The 25,408-nt window shown below is 44.0% G+C and overlaps 1 protein-coding gene across 1 annotated transcript in view; it reads right to left on the reverse strand.

Moving 5' to 3' along the window:
- VMP1 (vacuole membrane protein 1) overlaps positions 1–25,408 on the reverse strand; it is a 175,636-nt gene that overhangs the window by 87,044 nt on the left and 63,184 nt on the right. The window contains exon 6 of the mRNA XM_058164136.1: positions 8,206–8,373. Coding sequence (XP_058020119.1) covers positions 8,206–8,373 — 168 coding nt within the window. The remainder of the gene's footprint in view (positions 1–8,205; positions 8,374–25,408) is intronic.

Here is a 25,408-nt window from a genome sequence, read left to right on the forward strand (position 1 = left end):
TGGGGGTGTGTCCTGTTTGGGTGGGGGCTTGGTTGTGCTCAGTTTAGTCTGTGTTGCAGGGGGATTTGAGCTGGTGAGCTGCATTGCTGTTGTTTGGCTTCGTGGTCAAACGAAGTGTGTGGATTTTAACTGCTGTTTCTCTATAAATACTGGTGAGGGGGGGTGTTTTTTGAATTGCAGGCACCCCCCCACCAGTATTTATAGAGAAACAGCAGTTAAAATCCACACTTTGCTCACATAAGAACAAAGCCAAAGCCTGAAGATGATGAGTGAGATCTCATCGAAACGTTGCCCAAATACTTCCAATCTTACACGGGAAAAGACCCGAACATACCAAAACCTGCATACATACGTATATGTATATGTATATGTCTGTGTGTATGTACACACACACATATATATTTATTTTTTTCTCTCAATCTTCCCTTACAACAGAAGCTCCCAAAACCACTTTCTTGGGGAGATTTGTCATCCTTATCGCCTGATTGTAAAAGGATGAGGTAAAACAGTAGAGGTAGTCCTTGACTTCATTTAGTGGCTGTTCAAAGTTACAACGGCCCTGAAAAAAAGTGACCTATGACCGTTTTTTTATAGTTATGACCAGTGGTGGGTTGCTCCCGGTTTTGTCCGGTTCTATAGAACCGGCAGTAAAACCAGCGGGAGGCTCTGCCCACCCGCCCTGGCGTCATCGAGGGGCTTCTGCGCATGCGCGCGCACGCTCCCATCGCGAACCGGTAGGAAAAGTAAGTAGAAACCCCCCCCCCCCCCCCCGGTTACAACCTTTGCAGTGTCCCCATGATGACATCAAAATCCAGATGCTTGGCAACTGGCTCAGGCTTATGACGGTTGCTGTCTCCCGAGGTCACACGATCCCCTTTTTGCGACCTTCTGACAAACAAAGTCAACGGGAAAACTAGATTCGCTTAACAACCGTGTTGCTAACTTAACAACTGCAGCAATTCAATCAATAACTGCGTCCAGAGAGGTTGTGAAATGGGGCAAACTCACTTAACAAATGTCTTTGTTTAACAATGGAAATTTTGGGCTCAACTGGTGGTCCTCACTCCATGACTACCTGTTACTGTATAAGGAAAATGTTCCTTATGGTAGCATCTAACCAAGAGTTGGACCGGTGGAATACTTGGTGCTCTCCCAGCTTGGTGGTTTTCTTGTAGATTTGTGTTGAATTTATGTTTACCGACAGAGAAATAAAGAGAGACTAGTATATGATCTATTTTAAGCTATGCAGCTCTCATCAGCTAGCCATGCCCTTCTGGGATTTGAACCCGGGCTACTTGCATATTAGATAGATGTATTAACCTCTAAACCACAGGCTCTCCTCGTTTTGACGGCTATGCCAGGGGAGAGATTAAGTCTTTTTCTGGTGGGACCGGTCTATCAGGGCAACCTGGTCTACCAAATTATGTCTTTAATTATATCTTTTCTTGTAGACGTTTCATTACCAATCTAAGTAACATCATCAGGGCCAGCTAGCTAGTTGGATGGGTAAATATTCTGTGCGTTCTCCAGGGATTTTTAACAAAATGCACACCTCAAAGGGTGGTTCAATTGGTTTCCCTACGTTTCTGTAGACCTTTTGGATATCAAGGTGATCCCTTCCAAATCTGTTCCCGGTGATGCCCGCGTATACGTCGCCTCATTGGTGCAAAGGGCGGAGTGGTGCAGTGGCCTACAGGTGGAGCTCTCGCCTCACAATCAGGAGGCTGTGAGTTCGATCCTAGGTAGAGGCAGGTGTTTCTCTCTCTGGGTACAACGACAATATATCTGCTGAACAAAACTATGCTTTGGCGACAGGAAGGGCATCCGGCCAGAAAAACACTGCTTGCTCCATTCAGTTGCCCAGACTCCACCCCGCAAGGGATTATGGGATTGTTAAATGATGATGATTGGTGCGAAGGGCAGCATATCAATGAAATAAATAAATACGCCTACTTATCAAGGCATAAAATTCTTTTTTTTTTTTTGGCAGGTTTTCTGATTGCTTTTTATTGAAGGAAAAGGGCTCCTGGCCAAAAGATAAAAATGGGGGAAGATAGGAGAAGGTGATGGAAATATAGAACAAGCAAAGAGAGTACAAAATTTTAAGAGAAAAAAAAGAAAAAAGAGGAAGAGAAAAAGGAGGAAAATAAAAAAGGATTGAAATATATATTGGTTGAAGTACTAATGAAATTGAGAGAATAAAAAAAGAGTTGGCAATTTACTAAATGATTTAAATATTCATAATGGCATTCAAAATGAGAAAAAAATGTTTGGAGGTTATTATGGATTTCATTAATGATATTCTAGAAATGATATTATGAAGAAAAACTGAGTTTTTTCTTTTTTTCTTTTCTTGATTATGATTAATAGTATACGAATTGTCACTGAATTGCAAATATATGGTTGATGTTGATGTTTGATAAGTAGAAGTTATAAAAAGAATATAAATATAGAATAGAATAGAATAGAATAGAATAGAATAGAATAGAATAGAATAGAATAGAATAGAATTTTTTATTGGCCAAGTGTGATTGGACACACAAGGAATTTATCTTGGTGCATATGCTTTCAGCGTACATAAAAGAAAAGATACGTTCAGAATAGAATAGAATAGAATAGAATAGAATGGAATAGAATGGAATAGAATGGAATAGAGTAGAAATTAGGAATGGAATGGAATGAAAAAGAACAGAACAGAACAGAATAGAATGAATTTTTTATTGGCCAAGTATGATTGGACACACAAGGAATTTATCTTGGTGCATATGCTCTCAGTGTACATAAAATATTAAATGGGAATAAAAGGATTTTATAAATGGGAGTAGAAAAGGGAAGGAAAGGGAAAATTTGATAAAAGACTAAAATCTGGGCTGAAGGGTAAGATTAGATTTACAAAGAGAAACGAAAGAAGGAAAATAAAAATGAGAGAAAATATATTAATGAAAGCATGTAAGATGCGCTGGAGGAGAACTAAATTTGATATGAACGTGTAACCTGACCGATACTCTGTTCAGAAAAAAATGCATTGTATGTTGTTGTTTGTGTGTAAAAAATAAAAAACTTTACTCAAAAAAAATAATAATAAAAAAAGAAAGCTTTATACGTTTTCACTAAGAGAGAGGGCAGGACAAGGCGAGATAATAACAACCCGAAGAATCTCTTGGTAGCGAGATGGGTAGCAAGCAGAATAAATTGAATAAATCGATAAATAAACTTGTTCCTGGCCACATGGTTCCCCCACTGGGAACAAACCTGCTGGAAAGTGTGCATGTGGACTGTGGATGTGTGTGAGTATACACAAGTTGCCGGCTTCTCCAGTTCCAACTCTAATGAGGACAAAGGGGGTAAAAACATCCAGAGGGTCATTTGCCAGACTCTTTCGCTAACAGGAAAGAAGCAAAGAGGGGTTTTTAAGGCTCGGTAAACAAAGCCAAGCAGAAAACATGTTGTGACATCAGATAACGAGAGATTTCCCCCCCCCCCAACGCCAACGGGGTGGGGTGGGAGCACAAGTCATACGACACTTCTCCGGTAGCAGCCGAAAACATTTGGTAGCTCTTTTTATTATTATTTTTCTTGGAAGTCCTCTCTCTGCTCGGCTGGCTCCGCGAAAGGAGGCTCCCGAGAAAAAGGGAGAAAAATATTTCCAAACGGCTATGCCTGTTCTGGCTGCTGCCTTCCTTCCTTCCTTCCTTCCTTCTCTCAACAGCCATTAATGGCAGCGTCAGTGGTGGTGACTCGGTGTTGCGACCCAGGCCCCAATAGGTAGTAGGAAATTCAGCCCGTGTAAAAACAAACAAACTTTATTCGAACAGCTGAGAATTACTTCATTCCCAGCGTAGTTCGACTAAATTAAAGCAAATTCCTCCCAACACAAATTCTTCAGTCCTATCGGAAACCTTGGTTCAATTAGGCAAACTGTCAAAGGCCTTTCTTGGCAAAAGTTCAGAAGACACCGATACAAAATAAATGCAAGAATGCGAAGCTATCAATGTTGTTTTCCAGCAAAGCCCAAACGCTGTTGCTGGTCTTTTAAATCTTATGGGAGGGGCCAATCATCTCTTGTTGCTACTCCCGAGTCGTCCTCTTTGCTTGAGCTGCTCTTGCCTTCTGGCAGCTCTTCTCATGTTTGCATTAGACACAGGCTCCTCCTGTCCCTCTGCCTCACTACTGTCAGCCTCTGGAGGCTCTGGAGTCCGCACCTCACTCCCCGATGGCCCTGGCCCCACCTCAGCCTCCGACGCAGAGCCCTCATCCAGGCCTTCCCCAGCCTCCAGGACTGGCCCATGTTCTTCCTCAGCCTCATCACTGTCTGTGATGCCAGTTTTGCAGGCTGCTGGCGAACCACAACACTCGGTTAAGAGCCCACAAATAAACACATTTTCAAACCGTGGGCAATGGGAGCATGGCATCGGTGTGGCCTCAGTGCAAGGAATACAGGAAGTCCTCAACTTACGACCACAGCGGAGTCGAAAATTGCTGTGGCTAAGGTTTGATTCAGTGCGCACATTTCTTTCTAAGTGGTAAAAAAGAATTCCGTACAGGTAGGCACAATGAGAGTATATCTGCCGCAAAACTCCGCACTGGCAACAGGAAGGGCAACCGGCCAGTAAACACTCAGCTCCATTCAGTTGCCCCGACTCCACCTCACAAGGGACTACAGGGTCATTAACCGACGACTAGTCCTATGACTTAGGACCACAACTGAGCCAAAAATTTCTGTTGCTGAGTGAGAAAGCTGTTTAGTGAATTTTGCTCCATTTAACGACTTTTCTTGCCACCGTTAAGAACACAGTTGTTCAGTGAATCTGGCTTTCCCGTTGTCAGAAGGTTGCAAAAAGGAGACTGCATAACCCCAGGACACTGCAATCATTATAAATATGAATAAGTTGCCAAACATCTGAATTTTGGTCACGTGATTGTGGGGATGCTGCAGCAGTCGTAAGTGTGAAAAATGGTCATGTCAGTGCCTTTGTAACTTCGGTCACTAAATGAACTGTTGTAAGTCGAGGATTACCTTTACATCCGAATAAATGATTAATTCACACACCCAAGATTAAACGCCTGCATAATTTAGAATTAAATCCTTGGGCATGACCTCGCCGACCCCTTCAAAAGTCTGGGATCTCACTCGGTCTCCACAGCTTGAAAGACCTATGCGGTGGCTGAAACTCAGGGGTTATTTAATGTAAAGTCTTCTCACTCCAATTTATCTGTGGACAAGGCAAATTGGTTGAACCTCAGTAGGAAGGAATGTTGCCCGGAATGCCAAGCAGGAGGGGGCGTGTTCCAAATGAACCAGAGACAGTGCACTTCAGGTATCCCAAAGGTGCTTTTTCAAGAGGCAACTGGACTTTATTTGTTTTTCCTTGAAGTCATTCCGCTTTTCATCCATGAAGCTTTTTCAGTTCTTCAGCTTCTTGGATGATCACTTCTCTTCCAAGAACTTCTTCAGTTCTTCAGCTTGTTGGATGATTGCTTCTCATCCAAGAACTTCTTCAATTCTTCAGCTTGTTGGATGATCACTTCTCATCCAAGAACTTCTTCAGTTCTTCAGCTTGTTGGATGATCGCTTCTCATCCAAGAACTTCTTCAGTTCTTCAGCTTGTTGGATGATCGCTTCTCATCCAAGAACTTCTTCAGTTCTTCAGCTTGTTGGATGATCGCTTCTCATCCAAGAACTTCTTCAGTTCTTCAGCTTGTTGGATGATCGCTTCTCATCCAAGAACTTCTTCAGTTCTTCAGCTTGTTGGATGATCGCTTCTCATCCAAGAACTTCTTCAGTTCTTCAGCTTGTTGGATGATCGCTTCTCATCCAAGAACTTCTTCAGTTCTTCAGCTTGTTGGATGATCGCTTCTCATCCAAGAACTTCTTCAGTTCTTCAGCTTGTTGGATGATCGCTTCTCATCCAAGAACTTCTTCAGTTCTTCAGCTTGTTGGATGATCGCTTCTCATCCAAGAACTTCTTCAGTTCTTCAGCTTGGATGATCGCTTCTCATCCAAGAACTTCTTCAGTTCTTCAGCTTGTTGGATGATCGCTTCTCATCCAAGAACTTCTTCAGTTCTTCAGCTTGTTGGATGATCGCTTCTCATCCAAGAACTTCTTCAGTTCTTCAGCTTGTTGGATGATCGCTTCTCATCCAAGAACTTCTTCAGTTCTTCAGCTTGTTAGATGATCGCTTCTCATCCAAGAACTTCTTCAGTTCTTCAGCTTGTTGGATGATCGTTTTTCATCCCAGAAGCTTTTTCAGTTCTTCAGCTTCTTGGATGATCGTTTCTCATGCAATAAACTTCTTCAGTTCTTCAGCTTCTTGGATGATCGCTTCTCATCCAGGAACTTCTTCAGTTCTTGGATGATCGCTTCTTATCCGCTTCTTCAGTACTTCAGCTTCTGGGATGAGAAGTGAAATGTCTTCAAGGAAAAAACAAGGAAGTCCAGTTGCCTCTTGAAAAAGCACCTTTGGGACAACCGTGATCTGGATGACTGAGAATCTTCCCAGACATGCAGTTCAGCATCTGATGTTAAAGACCTTGGAGTTTTCATGTCAAATGATCTAAGTGCCAAAGCCCACTGCAATTACATAGCAAAAAAAGCTCTAAGAGTTGTAAACCTAATCTTGCGAAGCTTCTTTTCCAAAAACACTACACTACTAACCAGAGCATATAAAACTTTTGCTAGACCAATTCTAGAATACAGCTCACCTGTTTGGAATCCTCACCATATCTCTGACATCAATACAATTGAACGAGTCCAGAAATATTTTACAAGAAGAGTTCTCCACTCCTCTGAAAACACCTTATCCCACCAGACTTGAAATCCTAGGCTTAGAAAACTTGGAACTCCGTCGCCTTCGACAAGACCAAAGTTTAACTCATAGAATCATCTATTGTAATGTCCTTCCTGTTAAAGACTACTTCAGCTTTAATTGCAATAATACAAGAGCAACCAACAGATTTAAACTTAATGTTAACCGCTTTAATTTAGATTGCAGAAAATGTGACTTCTGTAACAGAATAATCAGTGCTTGGAATACTTTACCTGACTCTGTGGTCTCTTCCCATAATCCTAAAAGCTTTAACCAAAAACTTTCTACTATTGACCTCACCCCATTCCTAAGAGGACCATTAGGGGCGTGCATAAGCGCACAAACGTGCCTACCGTTCCTGTCCTATTGTTTTTCTTTTCTTCTTCCTATATATATATAGATGCTTATACCCCCTAATATTTACTCATATATATGTTTATATACTATATAATCTTTTTATATGATGTTGTGACAAAATAAATAAATGAAATAAATAAATCTGTGAGAGAAAGAGGATGAAGATGGTCCTTCCCTAACAGTTCCCAGAGTACAGGTAGCCCTCGACTTACATTCAATTCAAGTGACCATTTGAACTAACAATGGCACTGAAAAAGTGACTTATGACCAGTTCTCACACTTATAACCATTGCGGCATCCCCATGGTCACATGATCCAATTTTAAATGTTCAGCAACTGGCATGCATTTAAGACAATTGTAGTGTCCATGAGATTACGTTTTGCGACTTTCCGACAAGCAACGTCAATGGGGAAGCCATATTCATTTAACAACTGTGTTACTAACATCACAACTGCAGTGATTGTGACAAATATGGCTGGGGCAAAAACTCCACTTCACAACTGTCTTGCTTCCAACAAGTTAAGGGTTGGATGTTCGCTTTTGTGTTTTGCATTTTATATTTTTGTTGATAAAAGAAAATAAATACGTTGAAAAAAACCCGAGTGGCCTGCTTAGCAACGGAAATGTTAGGCTCTACTGTGGTCATACTTCGAGGAAAACCTACATATGTTTTGGGGTGCTGGGAGTCTGCTTTGGTTCACCAGGATTTTCGTCCACGGGTGCGAAACAATAAAGGAATCTGTTTAGAAAAATCTCAGTTTGTGTTTTGTTTTGTTTTTGGAACCTGGCACTCAGGAACCCACCGTTTTTATGAACACGCTGACCCCAACCATCGATGCAATTTAAGGAAATTCTATACTGCAGGTGTCTTCAAACGTGGCACGTTAAGACTGGGGGACTTCAACTCCCAGAATTCCTCAGCCAGCATATGCTGGCTGAGGAATTCTGGGAGTTGAAGTCCCCCAGTCTTAACGATGCCAAGTTTGAAGATCCCTGCTATAGCACACATATTTTATCTCAGTATTTATAGCCAGTCTTACCCACATGCAGGCTTCCAGCCTGACTTTAGACATGATGGTCCATAACGAAATGGATCCTTCCACTCCTTCTTTGTCGGGGCAGATAATCTGGTCTGGGTAAGGCGGCTCGGGAAAATTCACCGAGTTACATTCGTAAGCTGCGAGTGTCACCGACGCTATATGTGGGCCCTGCAGAGAGGAAGAAGGGAGGGCAAGAATTCAACGATTGGTGGCAATCCATTTCATTTGCAGTAAACAAACAATAAAGGAGAATATTTGTAGCCCAGGGGTCTTTGGTGCTCTCTTGAGTGACAGCGAGATTGGAAGGAATTTCAAGGGAGATGGATGCCTTGGACTTTATTTTTTGGGACATTTTACTTGGAAGCGTGACACTGAGCAGCATGCTCCTTTTCTTGTGGACGTTTCATTACCCAACTAGGTAACATCATCAATAGCCATTAACAACATCTATAGACTAGCCGTATATGGGGCGTGGTGGCGCAGTGGCAATAGCAATAGCACTTAAGACTTATATACCTCTTTACGGTGCTTTACAGCCCTCTCTAAGCAGTTTACAGAGTCAGGGTATCGCCCCCAACAATCTGGGTCCTCATTTTACCCACCTCGGAAGGAGGGAAGGCTGAGTCAACCTTGAGCCTGGTGAGATTAGAACTGCCAAATTGCAGGCGGCCGGCAATCAGCAGAAGTAGCCTGCAGTACTGCACTCCAACCACTGCGCCACTGGGGCTCATTAGATTGGAGTACGGCAGGCTAATTCTGCCGACTGCCAGCAGTTCGATTCTCACCAGCTTCAAGGTTGACTCAGCCTTCCATCCTCCCGAAGTCGGTAAAATGAGGAGCCAGATTGTTGGGGGCAAGACGCCGATTCCATAAAACGGCTTAGAGAGGGCTGTAAATGCACTGTGAAGCGATATATGAGTCTAAGTGCTACTGCTATGCAAAAGAGACAATCGATTAGCCAAAATGGGAATAAAAAGACCCAAGCGCCTCTCCACCAGCAAAGCACCCAGATCAGCATTGATTAGATTAGATTAGAATAGAATAGAATAGAATAAATTCTTTATTGGCCAAGTGTGATTGGACACACAAGGAATTTGTCTTGGTGCATATGCTCTCAGTGTACATAAAAGAAAAGATACCTTCATCAAGGTACAACATTTACAACACAAACGATGGTCAATATATCAATATAAATCATAAGGATTGCCAGCAACAAAGTTACAGTCATACAGTCATAAGTGGAAGGAGATGGGTGATGGGAACGATGAGAAGATTCATAGTAGTGCAGATTTAGTAAATAGTTTGCCAATGTTGAGGGAATTAGTTATTTAGCAGAGTGATAGCATGGGGGGAAAAACTGTTCTTGTGTCTAGTTGTTCTGGTGTGTGGTGCTCTATAGAGTCGTTTTGAGGGTAGGAGTTGAACCAGTTTATGTCCAGGATGTGAGGGATCTGTAAATATTTTCATGGATATTACTCAGTGAAGTAAGGATATTACTTCAATGGATATTACTCAGATCCATTGATCAGACCCAACAATTAAGTAAACAATACCCCAATCAGGAAACTGCCAAAGAAGCCAACAGCAACCAGCCCAGCCAAAGAATCTCTTAAGACCACCCTGATCAAAACTGACAGGGCAAGACACTAGACCTGTGGCGGTGAACTTATAGCACACGTGCCAGAGGTGGCACACAGAGCCTTATCTGCGGGCACGCGAGCCGTTGCCCCAGCTCAGCTCTGCCACGCCACGCATGCGTGTGCGCCTCCCGCCCACCAGCTGGTTTTGTCTCTGCCGTGCATGCGCGTGGGTGCGCATGGGGTGCATGCTCAGGGGGCAGGGCACATGCCTGGGCGTGGATTGCATTTTGGGGCTTCACGCGTGCATACGTGCACTTTGGCCATTCAGTCTGGAAAAGGTGAGCCCTCACTGCACTAGGATATAAACTGAGAGCAAACTACGTTCCCTTCTAGCGTTGATGATGTTACCTAGTTGGGTCATGAAACGTCTACAAGAAAACAAGCGAGCTCAGAGGGCACCAGGGACCCCTAATAAACAAAGATAAAGTTCCTGTTATGATCCCATGCCCTAACCTAGAGTGCCCTCAGCGTTGGGACTCCAATTCCCATAAATACTCCAAAACAATTCGCTGGAGTCCGGCCACAGTACAAAAAGCATTTCGGCTCTTTTCATCAATTACAAGGCAGAATTGTGCTAAGATCTCTGGAGAGCTATTTTTGTTCCTGGAGGTTGTTTTTTTCCCTCCTCCCCACCTCTGCCTGCGCCCCCCCACCCCCATGACTCAGAGTTTGTACTGGCAGCCCTGTGGGGCGGTGGGGGCGGCTTGGCCAGTTGCCAAAGCTACCTTCCCTTCCTAAAGGACGGTTGGGGGGGAGATAAAAGAGGAGGAAGAACGAAAGGCAATAAAAGCAAAGCCAACGGGGAAAACGTGACTGTGACTCACTTTTCTATCCCTTCCTTACACGATAATCTGATTTCTGCTTGGCCAGTTTAACCTTGGGATGATGACTCCCAAAAGTCTGTCCAACAGTCACTCATGAGATCATCGCAACGTATTGGTGGTAAGCCTGGGACAAATTATTTGTTCCCTACCAGTGAACATTCCAGATTTTGACCTACAGCAAGGGTCAAGGGTGAGAGAGGGGTGGGGAGGGGGAGAAGGAGGGAGGGAGGGAGGTCCTTCTATTGACCTGCTTCCTGATTTTCCGGCACGAAAGGTTGAAAAATGGGGCAAAACTCACTTAACAACTAACTGTGTTGCTTAACACAGAAAGAAAATGTTGGGCTTAATTGTGGTCGTAAGTTGAGGGCTACCTGTATTTTCTCCAATAACACGAATAATCAGCGGAACGACTTGCCTCCAGAAATTGCAGGTGCTCGAACACTGGGGGTTTTTAAGAAGAGATTGGACAGCCAGTTAGAATAACAGAGTTGGAAGGGACCTTGGAGGTCTTCTAGTCCAACCCCCTGCTCAGGAAGGAAACCCTATACCACTCCCTATATACAAATGGCTATCCAATCTCTTCTTTAAAACTTCCAGTGTTGGAGCATTCACAGCCTCTGGAAGCAAATTGTTCCACTTATTGATTGTTCTAACTGTCAGGAAATTTCTCCTTAGTTCTAAGTTGCTTCTCTCCTTGATGAGTTTCCACCCATTGCTTCTTGTCCTGCCTTCAGGTGCTTTGGAGAATAGCTTGACTCCCTCTTCTTTGGGGCAGCCCCTCAGATATTGGAACACTGCTATCATGTCACCCCTAGTCCTTCTTTTCATTAAACTACACATACCCAATTCCAGCAACCGTCCTTTATACGTTTTAGCCTCCTTTGTCTGAATGCACGAAGGTTTCCTGCTTGAGCAGGGGGTTGGACTAGAAGGCCTCCAAGGTCCCTTCCAACTCAGTTATTCTGTAAGTGGGGAGACACACACTGGAGGAAGAGCTTTTGATGGAAACCTACATCACTCAGTCACTCCCCTCAAGTCTTTACAAGAGATAACACACACCCTCGCACATATGTGCTAGTCATTCCTGACTCTAGGGGGCAGTGTTCACCTCCGTTTCAAAGCCGAAGAGCCAGCGCTGTCCGAAGACATCTCCATGGTCATGTGGTTGGCATGACTCAACGCCAAAGGCGCACGGAACGCTGTTACCTTCCCACCAAAGGGGGTCCCTATTTTTTCTACTTGCATTTTTTACGTGCTTTTGATCTGCTAGGTTGGCAGAAGCTGGGACAAGTAACGGGAGCTCACCCCGTTACACAGCAGCACTAGGGATTCGAACCACTGAACTGCTGACCTTTCGATCGACAACCTCTGCGTCTAAGCCACTGAGCTACCACATCCCTTTACAAGAGATAGGTTCTTTTAATATCTTATGGTCGAAGTCCATGATGGCGAACCTATGGCACGCGAGCCCTTGCCCCAGTTCAGCTCTGCTGAGCATATGCACACACTTCCCGCCAGCCAGCTGGTCATCGGGTCTCTGCTGCGCATGTGCAGGGATGGGGCACATGTGGGGGGGGGCCTGCAAGCACACGTGCAGACGTGTGCGGCACGCAGGGGGGCACATGCACACGTGCAGGGGATGGGGTGTATGCATGGGGCTGCCCACACATTGCATTTTAGGGGTTTGGACGTGCTCACATTTGACGTATGCACGCACACGCTTTGGGCACATGGTCTGGAAAAGGTTAGCCATCACTGGTCTAAGGTTTCCACTTTTCTATCCAGGTAAACAATGGACTGAACCCAAATCCTTTCTACAATCCGGTGACTGATAGAAATCTGGCCAGATCTGATCTTCACACGGGATGGGGAAAATCTAATAGGAATCCTGACCCAAAGTCCTATTACTGTGAGGTCCTTGGTGCAGTTCTACCTTGAGCTATAAATGTTCCCGTAGCGGTAATTAGTAATGAGTTCTATTACTAATAGAAGAGAATATTTGTAGCTCAGGGATGAACTGTGTGGGGTCCTTGGTGCTGTCTGAGCTCGGTTGTTTCCTTGCAGATGTTTTATGACCCAATTAGGGAACACCATCAGTGCTCTGGCAAACCTCACTCCCTTCTAGCATTGGTGATGCTATCTAGTTGGGACATGAAACGGCAAGAAAACCACCAAGCTTAGAGAGTATCAAGGACCTCTTCCCCTTTTGCCGACCCCTCTCTCTTCAAGGATCCTACAATCCTCCTCCTTCTCCTCCTGTACTCTGCAAACCCCATTCCCTTCCCAGACTGATGATGTTATCTAGTTGGGTCATGAAATGTCAAAAAGAAAATCAAACTCAGAGAGCAATAAGGACCCCACACAAGGTCTTCTCCCTCTTTCTTTCTTTCTTTCTTTCTTTCTTTCTTTCTTTCTTTCTTTCCTTCCTTCCTTCCTTCCTTCCCCATCCTCCTTTTCTTCTCTTCTCCTCCCCTCCCCTTCTTCTTCTTCTCTTCTCTTCTCCCTCTCCTTTTCTTTTTCTCCTCCTCCTCCTCCTCCTCCTCCTCCTCCTCCTCTTCTTCTTCTTCTTCCTCCTCCTCCTCCTTTTCCTTTTCTTTTTCCTCTTCCTCTTCCCCTTCTTCTTCTCCTCTGCAAACCCCACTCCCTTCTAGCACTGATGATGTTACCTAGCTGGGCCATGAAATGTCTATAAGATGCACTGATGATGGACCACCCACCCACCCACATTTCTATTATTGTACTTAGATTAACAGAATTATCATATAGCCATTATCCTTGGACGGAAAACAGGAACTTGACCTGCACTGCTCTCAACTTAAACATGAAATTTGGAAAGCCCAATTGCAAATAATTTTGTCCCCTCAAGAGCAGACCCACTAGGCTAGGCAGTTCTGGTTTCCCAGGACACCACCATTTCAAAAATAGGTTGCCATATGGCTTTGGGGTGGGTGGGTAGAAGAGAAGTGGCAGCTGCTGATCCACCAGTCGAAGCCACAAGAAGGCTGGATAGGTGTGGAGCTCTGGTTTTATTTCGTTCTATATTTGCTTTTCTTTTCTTCTGAACGGTTCATACACTAGCCCGATAGATATATTTCACGGCTAAATACCCATTTCATCCTAGTACTTGCCAATCCAAAAAATTCAAATTGAAACCTGCCCTTTGGCTCTTGTTTCCTTTGTTCCTAAATTCATGCTTTATGAAACAGGTCTGGTTATGTCTTTCTCTGCACTAGTCCTAGTCCTTCTTTTCACTATTATTATTATTATTATTATTTTTACATTTATATCCCGCCCTTCTCCGAAGACTCAGGGGGCTTACAGTGTGTAAGGCAATAGTCTCATTCTATTTGTATATTTACTAAGTCAACTTATTGCCCCCCCAACAATCTGGGTCCTCATTTTACCTACCTTAATAAAGGATGGAAGGCTGAGTCAACCTTGGACCTGGTGGGACTAGAACCTGCAGTAATTGCAGGCAGCTGTGTTTTAATAACAGGCTTCTTACAGCCTGAGCCACACCGCGGCCCACTAGACTAGACATACCCAATTTCTGCAACTGTTCTTTTTATGTTTTAGCCTCCAGTCCCCTAATCATCTTTCCTGCTCTTCTCTGCACTCTTTCCAGAGTCTCAATATCTTTTTTATATAAATTTGCCTAGTGGAAGAATTACTCATGCTATGACCGACGTACCAAACTGGATTCCTGAGTTGAGTTATGGCACTTTAGCCTTCCCAACCTAGCAGACCTGCAAGTTTCAAAACCCAGAATTATCAACCACAGCCAGACTGGCGGCTGGAGAATTCTGGGAACTGAAGTCCACCCATCTGAAAGCATCTCATGTCAGGGTTCCAAGTAACATCCCCCAACGAAAGAGGACTCGAAGTTCCTCGAAGTTCCATTTTATGAGAGATGTCTTATTGGCACATCTGGGAAAACCCGAATCTGAAAGCTTCCAGGTTTTCCCCACTCAAATGAAAATCCAAATCCTTGCCCAGCACCCACATATCCATCACACTAATCAATGCACCATCCCAACTGCAGATGCTTCCCAATCACACCCCTCCAGGCGCAGGGCAGGATGTCCTTGACTCTCTGAAAAAAGAATGTTATTTTGATTACATACCTCCCCAGCTCCATACAATTCCCCCCTCCCAGTTTCCCACAGCACTAAGTGTAGCAGGCTTGAAGGCCCAATGCAAAAGATGGCTTCCAGGCCTGACACCGAGTTTAGGAGAGACTGGTTGCCCATTCAAATGGTCCCTTGGCATTATATCATCTCTATGAATGCAGCTTTATACATCCACATCACTAACCGATTACAGATTAACCTACCCCGAAGGAATTACAATCTAAATCCTCCAATGAGGATGGAACCACAGTTATGGATCTAGGAAGGGCAGCTGTGTCAAATTTTAAAGTCGATTTCCTGGAGAAATCAGTAGCCAAAAAAAAAAGTGAACGGGGAGAGATTTGATCTGGATTATGAAAGAGAAAAGGTTGCACGGGGTTTGAGGAGATTTTGATCTAAAGTACAGCAAGATGAATCTGAGACTTGTTATAATTTAAATATTTATAGCCCGCCTCTTCTAGATGACTCACAACTAAATAACACAATACTTTGAAAGACAAATATGGGCAGGAGACCAGAGGACCTTTCTCACAGCTACTCCCTGCCTGGGATAATGATTCTGAAAATAGCAAGCAAGCATCAAACTTATTAGACAACCTGATCCTTTGTTGGTTTAAAATTGCCTATCACCAGTTCTCAAACCAGCCAACGGCATTGTGTCAAGATTTTTTTTTTGGGGTCAATTACCAAATTTTGGTTAATACCACTTTATGATGTCTTGGTAAGGCCACACTTGGAATAATGCATCAAGTTTTGGTTGCCACGATGTAAAAAAGGTGTGGAGACTCTAGAAAGAGTGCAGAGAAGAGCAACAAAGATGATTTTTTTAAAATTTGAATTTATATCCCGCCCTTCTCCGAAGACTCAGGGCGGCTTACATTGTGTTAAGCAATAGTCTCATCCATTGTATATTATATACAAAGTCAACTTTTATTGCCCCCAACAATCTGGGTCCTCATTTTACCTACCTTATAAAGGATGGAAGGCTGAGTCAACCTTGGGCCTGACTTGAAATTGCAGTAATTGCAAGCAGCTGTCTTAATAACAGACTGCATTAGTCTGTTGAGCCACCAGAGGCCCCTCAAGGGACTGGAGGCTAAAACATATGAAGAACGGTTGCAGGAACTGGGCATGGATAGTTTGATGAAAGATGGACTAGGGGTGACATGATAGCAGCCTTCCAATATCTCAGGGGCTGCCCCAAAGGTCCTCTGGTGGCTCAACAGACTAAAGCAGTCTGTTATTAACACAGCTGCTTGCAATTACTTCAAGTTCAAGTCCCACCAGGCCCAAGGTTGACTCATCCTTCCATCCTTTATAAGGTAGGTAAAATGAGGACCCAGATTGTTAGGGGCAATAAAGTTGACTTTGTATATAATATACAAATGGATGAAGACCATTGCTTAACACAATGTAAGCCGCCCTGAGTCTTCGGAGAAGGGCGGGATATAAATTCAAATAAAAAGAAAAGAAAAGAAGAGGGAGTCAAGCTATTTTCCAAAGCACCTGAGGGCAGAACAAGAAGCAATGGGTGGAAACTAATCAAGGAGAGAAGCAACTTAGAACTAAGGAGAAATTTTCTGACAGTGAGAACAATTAACCAGTGGAACAACTTGCCTCCAGAAGTTATGAATCCTCCAACACTGGAAGTTTTTAAGAAGATGTCGGATAACAATTTGTCTTAAGTGGTGTAGGGTTTCCTGCCTGAGCAGAGGTTGGACTAGAAGGCCTCCAAGGTCCCTTCCAAATCTGTTATTCTGTTCTATTCCATTCTAATTCTGAATCTCCTCTCATTTAACTTGAATGGATGACCAGCATTTCTAACATTTTGAGAGAGGAGAGGAAAAAAAAGCAATCCGCATTTCTCACTAACGTCACTAATTCTAAATACAGGTAGTCCTCTATTTACGACCACAATTGAAACCAAAACGTCTGTGGGCAAGCTAGCTCAGGAGTCTCCAACCTTGGTCCCTTTATGACTTGTGGACTTCAACTCCCAGAGTCCTGGGAGTTGAAGTCCACAAGTCTTAAAGGGACCAAGGTTGGAGACCCCTGAGCTAGATCATTGTTAAGAGAATCACTGCAATTGTTAAGGCCTCTGGTGGCTCAGACTGCTAAGACAGTCTGTTATTAACAGCAGCTGCTTGCAATTACTGCAGGCTCAAGTCCCACCAGGCCCAAGGTTGACTCAGCCTTCCATCCTTTATAAGGTAGGTAAAATGAGGACCCAGATTGTTGGGGGCAATAAGTTGACTTTGTATATAATATACAAATGGATGAAGACTATTGCTTGACATAGTGTAAGCCGCCCTGAGTCTTCGGAGAAGGGCGGGATATAAATGCAAATAAATAAATAAAATAAATAAATAAAATAGTAACATGGTTTGCTAAGTGTATCTGGCTTCCCATTCGTTTAGTGACTGCCCAAAGAGACAACACTGAAACACCGCACATATGAGGGCAACAATGGTCAGCGGCAATCGTTTTGACAGATTTCTGTTCTAACTGGCTGGCAGAGCAGCATCATGGGAAATGTATTTATTTCTTGGTTTGATTTATGTAGCTACCCATCTCGTCTGCATGACTGTGGACAGCTTACAGCGATTTAAAATAAAAAACCAAAAACCTTAAAAAATCCTCGAATTACTACCATTTGTTTAGTGACTGTCTGAAGTTACAATGGCACCGAAAAAAGTGACTTACGACCATTTTCTCACACTTATGACTGTGGCATCCTCACAGCCACGTGACCAAAATTCAGACAATTGGCAACTGGCATGTACTTAGGACGGCTGCATTGGCGGGGGTGGGGGGCGGGGGTGTGTGTGTCACGTGATCATCCTTTGCAACCTTCTAAAGCAGGGGTCTCTAACATTAGTAACTTTAAGGTTTATGGACTTCAACTCCCAGAGTTCCTCAGCCAGCAAAGCTCTGGTCACTTCTCGTTTGGATTATTGCAATGCTCTCTACATGGGGTTGCCCTTGAGGTGCACCCAGAGGCTGCAGCTAGTCCAGAATGCGGCTGCGCGAGTAGTACGGGAGCCACTCGTTGCTGCCACGTAACACCACTGCTACGCAGTCTGCACTGGCTTCCTGTGGTCTTTCGGGTGCGCTTCAAGATTTTGGTTACCATCTTTAAAGCGCTCCATGGCTTAGGACCCGGGTACTTACGGGACCGCCTGCTGTTACCTTATGCCTCCCACCGACCCGTACGCTCACACAGAGGGGGTCTTCTCAGGGTGCCGTCCGCCAAACAGTGTCGGCTGGCGGCCCCCAGGGGCAGGGCCTTCTCTGTTGGAGCTCCTACGCTCTGGAACGAACTTCCCCCTGGCCTACGCCAAGTGCCTGATCTTCAGACCTTTCGCCGTGAGCTAAAAACATACTTATTTATTCAAGCGGGACTGGCTTAATAGTTTTATTAATTTTAATTGGGGTTTTATTGTGTTAGGGTTTTTAAATTTTTAAATTTTTTAAATTTTTAATGTCGGCCTTTTTCTAATATGCTCTGTTTTAAATTTTTTGTTTTAACTGTATATATACTGAGTTTTTATCTTTTTGGCTGTACACCGCCCTGAGTCCTTCGGGAGAAGGGCGGTATAAAAATCTAATAAATAATAATAATAATAATAAAAGGTTGGAGACCCCTGTTCTAAACAAGCAAAGTCAACGGGGAAGCCAGTTTCACTTAACAACCGTGTTCCTAGCTTAACAACTGCAGCGATTCACTTAACGACCTAGGGCAAGGAAGGTCGTAAAACGGGGCAAAATTCACCTGACAACTATCTCGCTTAGCAACAGGAATTTTGAGCTCAATTGTGGTTGTAAGTCGGGGACTACTTGTAGCTGTGTTGCATTCTTTTTGTGCAAGAATATTGTTGTGGTTTGCTGGGGCTCTCGTCTTAGATTTTCTAACTTTCTAGTGTGCCCTATAATTATTGTACTTTAGACACATGATGTGAAGGCAAGTCCATCATGTTAGAAAACATGGAAGGGAGAAGAGGATGACCAACTACAAAGTGGATGGACTTAATGTCAACCCTGAAGCTGACCATGAGGCCATTCTGAGGCTTCAATTGCTGCCACAAATGAAGCTGGGGGAAAAGGAGGGGGGAGTAGAGATAGCTGGGGTATGTAGCCAAAGCAAAATACTTTCTCTTGAGAACCAAGGACATTTGAGCAGGTGCTTGGAAGGAGGGGACTGAAGTCACCTAGCAACTGGACTGTACTTTGATTGGACCGTGTCACTGATTGTTTTGAGAAAGTGAAAAACGCCTACTTTTAATTGGGTGAAAACCGCAGGAATGTTTAGAGTTGGTTTTCACCAACCCGTGCCAATATGGCATATCTGATAAAACTATTCTTTGAGGATTCTACCTGCCTCGGAGTTTTGTTTGCTGTGGGTTTGTAACTTGGAACCCTGACACCTAGTTTCAGTGGTGATACATGAACTGTTGGAAGACCTGAATTCCAGGTTGGTCAAAATCTTTGTGTTTGCTAAGAATCAATGCTTATTCAATGGCATATAATCAATTCGGTCTACCCTGCTCCTTTGGAATCACCTGGTGGTCTCCCTTTTAAGCCCTAACCTTACTTAACTTTTCAAGTTCTGGTAAGGTTAGTGTGGTGCTGCCACCTAGTGGAAGGTTTGAAATCTGATTTGGCTTTCCAGAGAACAGCCATCTCTCAAGGTTCCTAAATCTTCATCCTTATTCTCATTCCCCTATAGCCGTGATGGCGAACCTATGGCATGCATGCCACGGGCATGTGAGCTCAGCTCCGGCGTGCGCTGATTTTCAGGCCTTCTGGGCCCACCAGAAGTAGGGGGAAAAGGCTGTTTCCTGACTCTGGAGGACCTGGGGTGGTGGTGGTGCGGAAGTCCCATTTCTCTCTCTCCCCAGCCTCCAGAGCCTTTCCGGGAGTCTGGGGAGTGCAAAAATGGAGGCCCTCCGGAGGCCTGAAACGGCCTGTTTGCCAACTTCCTATGGGACCGGAAATTGGTAAATGGGTCGTTTTCAGCCTCCGGAGGGCCTGCAGGCTGGGCGTAGGGAAGGCTGTTCTCCCCCCACCCCCGGCTCCTAGAAAGGCTCTGGAGCATGAGAGCAAAAAACTTCCCCACCCCCACCAGGCCCTCCTGAGGTAGGAAACAGCTTGTTTCCCTATTGCAGGTGGGCCCAGAAGGCCCAAAAATGCGCAAACTGGAGCGTGCCCACCAATATGTCACCTATAGCATATGTGCCATAGGTTCGCCATCATGGAAATATACAGTACCATATTTTTTGGACTATAAGACGCAGCTAAATTTAGAAGAGGAAATTAACAAAAAAAGCTTTTGGCCTCCACGTGCCCCATTTTCGGGCCTTTTCCAGCCTTTTTTCAGCCCACTTCCAAGGCTTTTTTCGGCCCGTTTTCAAGGCTTTTTTTTAGGCTATTTTTTTTCTGGAAAAAAAAAATGGCCAAAAAAAGCCTTGAAAATGGGCTAAAAAAAGGCCTGAAAAAGGCCATAGAAACAGGCTGAAAAAAGGCCTGAAAAATGGGATGTGCGGAGGCCAAAAAAAAAAAAAAAATAGCCGGCAGATGGGTGGGGCTTCAGCAATATTCGGTCTATAAGATGCAGAGACATTTTCACCCCCTTTGGGGAGACAAAAAAGTGAGTCTTATAGTCCGAAAAATACGGTATATATTTTTTGCTGAAAAAAGAAAGGAAGGTGAAATTTGGTGCATCCTGTAATCCAGTAGTAGTCAACCTGGTCCCTACTGCCCACTAGTGGGCGTTCCAGTTTTCACAGTGGGCGATAAGGGTTTTGTCCGATACTGAAGCACTTCCCTTTTTTTTAATTTAACTGACTTTTTAAAAAAAAAATCATCGCATTATTTAAAAACATTTTCATTAGGTTTTCATAAAATTCCCTGTGACAATTTAAATTTCTGAAAATATACTATTTGTATCACCCGCGCATAGGTTGAGTTCACGTTACGTAAGTGGAACTAAATGGCGCTATAGTGCGACCGCAAACAAAAGAGCCTCGTTCCCAGAATAGCTCGCGCATCTCCCTCCACACCACCCAGCTGTAACAGACAAGCAGAGCTGGTAGCCGGCGCCCCCCCAAACCCAATCCACAATGCGCGAGAGGCATGCGCAGACGACATACTACTGTGGAACTGGTGGGTGGTTAGAAAATTTTACTACTAACAGAGATACAAAAGTGGGCGGTAGGTATAAAAAGGTTGACTATCCCTGCTGTAATCAATATACAGCTTCAATGCACTCAGGGATTTTACTTACTTACACACAAACACACACACACACACACACACATCAAAAACTGAAAGGGACTGGTGATAAGCAGTCAGCTTAATGTTTGCCACATCACAGCAAATTGTGCATATCTTGACTTGCCACCATTTGTTTAGTGACCGTTCAAAGTTACAGCAAAACTGAAAAAAAGTGACTTATGGCTGTTTTTATTCACACTGAAGACAAATGCAGCATCCCCATGCTTATGCGATCACAATTCATCTGTTTGGCAACTGACTCATATTTATGACGGTTGCAATGTCCTGGGGTCACGTGATCCCCTTCTGCGACCTTCTGACCAGCCACGTCAATGGGGAAGCCAGATTTGCTTAACAACCGTGTTCCTAGCTTAACAACTGCAGTGATTCACTTAACAACCGGGGCCAAGGAAGGTCATAAAACGGGGCAAAATTCACCTGACAACTATCTCGCTTAGCAACAGGAATTTTGAGCTCAATTGTGGTTGTAAATCGGGGACTACTTGTAGCTGTGTTGTGTTTTTTTTTTGTTGTGCAAGAATATCGTTGTGATTTGCTAGGGCTCTCGTCTCGCCATGGCAAGAAAGGTTCTAAAGTGGGGCAAAATACACCTGCCTCACTTAAGCAACAGAAATTTTAGGCTCAGTTGTGGTTGTAAATTGAGGACCAGCTGTATTGGTAACTACAGAGAGAAAAGCTGCCAAGAAAGAGAAGGGTGGGACGCTTTGTCGATGATGAGAAATCTCTTAGAAATCTCGCTAGCAACACCTTTGATGGCTTGGAAGCCAAAAGTTTGGGAGCCACTGATTTGAATGAACATCCTCAGGAAACGTAGGTTAGGATGGAATGTGATTTATTGGCAACCTGGGTGGGTGGAGAGTTCATTAAGACAGCAGAAAGACACAAAGGAATCTTTCGTAATGAAAAGTTTTCTCCTTCCCCTGCTTCTCATTTCTGCCGCCGAATTTTCATCTTGGCAATAGGGGAACGTATCTTTACCGAGGGACAGTGGTCCGGGAAGAGTAACCATGTATAAATGTGTGGAGAATGGGGCCCTAGGTGCTCTTTGAATGTGGTTGTTTTCATGCAGACGTTTCGCTACCCAACTAGGTAACAGCATCAGTGCTGGAAGGGAGTGGGATGAGGTTTCTTTTTATATACAGGAGGTTTGTCCTGCAAATCAGGAACTGCCATCTCAGACAAACACCGGAACAGTGTTTGTCTTCAGAGGATAATTTTTGACTTCAGAGGATAATTTTTGACTTCAGAGGATAATTAGAACTGCAGGAAAAATAATTGCTACCAACCTGCCTTCCATTGAGGACCTGTATACTGCACGAATCAAGAAGAGGGCCGTGAAAATATTTGCAGACCCCTCGCATCCTGGACATAAACTGTTTCAACTCCTACCCTCAAAACGACGCTATAGAGCATTGCACACCAGAACAACTAGACACAAGACACAGTTTTTTCCCGAAGGCCATCACTCTGCTAAACAAATAATTCCCTCAACACTGTCAAACTATTTACTAAATCTGCACTACTATTAATCTTCTCATCGTTCCCATCACCAATCTCTTTCCACTTATGACTGTGTGACTGTAACTTGTTGCTGGCAATCCTTATGATTTATATTGATATATTGACCATCAATTGTGTTGTAAATGTTGTACCTTGATGAACGTATCTTTTCTTTTATGTACACTGAGAGCGTATGCACCAAGACAAAGTCCTTGTGTGTCCAATCACACTTGGCCAATAAAAAATTCTCTTCTCTTCTCTTCTCTTCTCTTCTCTTCTCTCTTCTCTTCTCTTCTATTCTAACAATAAACAACAGCCTAACCAAGTTGCCACCAAGATAGACAGTGAGCGAACCCCACTCTCTTTTAGTACTGATAACGTTACCTAATTGGGTAATGAAACGTCTGCAAGAAAATAAGCACCGAGGAGCCCACATTTCAACCCTGAGCTACAAATATTCTCTTCTATTGCATGGAGTATGCCTGCAACGTTATCTTTAAAAACCGAGATGGGTTAAAGGTCTTAGGAGCTTAATGTTAAACTCTCCCGTAAGATATTTTGGTTTGGCAGGTTGCTGTGGGAGGAACGTTAAATCTTTAGCTAAATATCGGATGGTGTGGCCATCGAGTTGATGCCAATTCTTCATGTCAATCTAGCGAACAGAATAGAGGTGGAAGGGGCACATAAATGATTCTTTCAGAATGATTCTGCCCCCAACCCACTCTTTCTCATCTTCCAGAGCTGTCCCCTGGGGAATTCTGGGAGTTGAGGTCCACCTATCCTAAAGCTTGCAGGGGTTGAGAAACACCGCGATCGTGTAACATTGCAATTGTATTTGAGTCCGTCTTGCTAAATAAGCCTAAATGCCATTGCTACCAGAAGTGGGATTCACATAATTTACCTACCGGTTCACCAAGCATCGAAAAGGTGAGCGTGCACGCTCACTTTGCTTGCACACGCCACCACCACGCATGCGCCCAGCCTTCTGTGCATGTGCTTTGCTCTCGTGCGGGCCTTCCACGCATGTGCCCGGCCTCAAAAACATGCCTATGTAGAACAGCATAGAGCTGGGGCGGGTCGCAACGCAACGCAACGCAACGCAACGCAACGCAACAAAACAAAACATAACAACAGAGTTGGAAGGGACCTTGGAGGCATAATAATAACATAATAACAGAGTTGGAAGGGACCTTGGAGGTCTTCTAGTCCAACCCCCTGCCCAGGCAGGAAACTTTACATTACTTCAGACAAATGGTTATCCAACATTTTCTTAAAAATTGGAGCATTCACAACTTCTACAGTCAAGTTGTTTCACTTATTGAAAGTTGGAAGGGATCTTGGAGGTCTTCTAGTCCAACCCGCTACTCAAGTAGGAGATCTTATTCCATTCCGGACAAATGGTTATACTACCTCTTCTTAAAAATTTCCAGTGTTGGAGCATTCACAACTTCTGGAGGCAAGTTGTTCCACTGATTAATTGTTCTAACTGTCAGGAAATTTCTCCTTAGTTCTAAGTTGCTTCTCTCCTTGTTCAGTTTCCACCAATTGCTTCTTGTGCTACCCTCAGGTGCTTTGGAGAATAGCTTGACTCTCTCTTCTTTGGGGCAGCCCTTGAGATATTGGAAGACTGCTATCATGTCTCCCCTAGTCCTTCTTTTCATTAGACTAAACATACCCAGTTCTTGCAACCGTTCTTCATATGTTTTAGCCTCCAGTCCTCTAATCCTCTTTGTTGCTCTTCTCTGCACTCTTTCTAGACTCTCAGCATCTTTTTTACATCATGGCGACCAGGTGGGTCAGTAGGCCCACCTGAGACTTCCACTACCGGTTCACCTGCACAGGCTGAATACCACTTCTGATTGCTATGCTATTTAAACGAACCCTACATTCTTCAAAAACCATGGACTTTAAGTTAGAGGGATTATCAAAACACAAATAGCCAAGAAAAACAACCTTAGCAGGTTCTCTCCCTAGGGCGAGACAAAATAATGGCTTCAAGCAGGACATTTGTGATGTCACAAACGGTAGCAACTTGACGGTGATTTATTATTGCTATATATTAGCGGCACCCAAACAGGATGGATGCTGGCAAGATTTTCTGCTCTGGATGCCAAAGTATCTCACAGCAGCCTTAGGCAGGCTGCAGGCTGAATTTGGGAGGCTGGGCTTCCTGCCCAAGGCAGAACCGTGTCTCAGACTAGCTTGGTATATTAATTACTCATAAATATATAAGCGATGGAAACCAGCAGACCTTTGACCAGGTGTGGTGCCAATTAAGTGCACATCTATCTGTTGTCAAGGCCAGTTTTCGTTCTGATGAAAATTACCCATACGAATTGCGACTGTAATTAAGAACAAGTTACAACAGCGTTATGGCTGTTTGCTCTGCAAACGTATTACTCAGGTGAACCTCAGATGCTTTTTCCGGGTTCAAGATTGCATTCAACTACAGGTAGTCCTTGACTTACGACACTTCGTTTAGTGACCGTCACGCCGACACTGGAAAAAAAAACGGCTTATGACCGTTTTTCACATTTACAACGATCGCAGCATTCCCTCAAGGTCGCCTGATCAAAACTGAGACGTTTCGCAACTGACTCATATTTATGACATGTCCCAGGGCCGTGGGATCACCTTTTTGCAATCTTCTGGCAAACAAAGTCTACGGGAAAGCCAGATTCGCTTAACAACCGTGTCACTAATTTAACGTCTCGCCTGGATTATTGCAATGCTCTCTACATGGGGCTCCCCTTGAGGGGCATCCGGAGGCTCCAGTTAGTTCAGAATGCAGCTGCGCGGGTGATAGAGGGAGCCC

This window comes from Ahaetulla prasina, chromosome 1 (genome assembly GCF_028640845.1).
Source record: "Ahaetulla prasina isolate Xishuangbanna chromosome 1, ASM2864084v1, whole genome shotgun sequence".
Taxonomy (NCBI): Eukaryota; Metazoa; Chordata; class Lepidosauria; order Squamata; family Colubridae; genus Ahaetulla; species Ahaetulla prasina.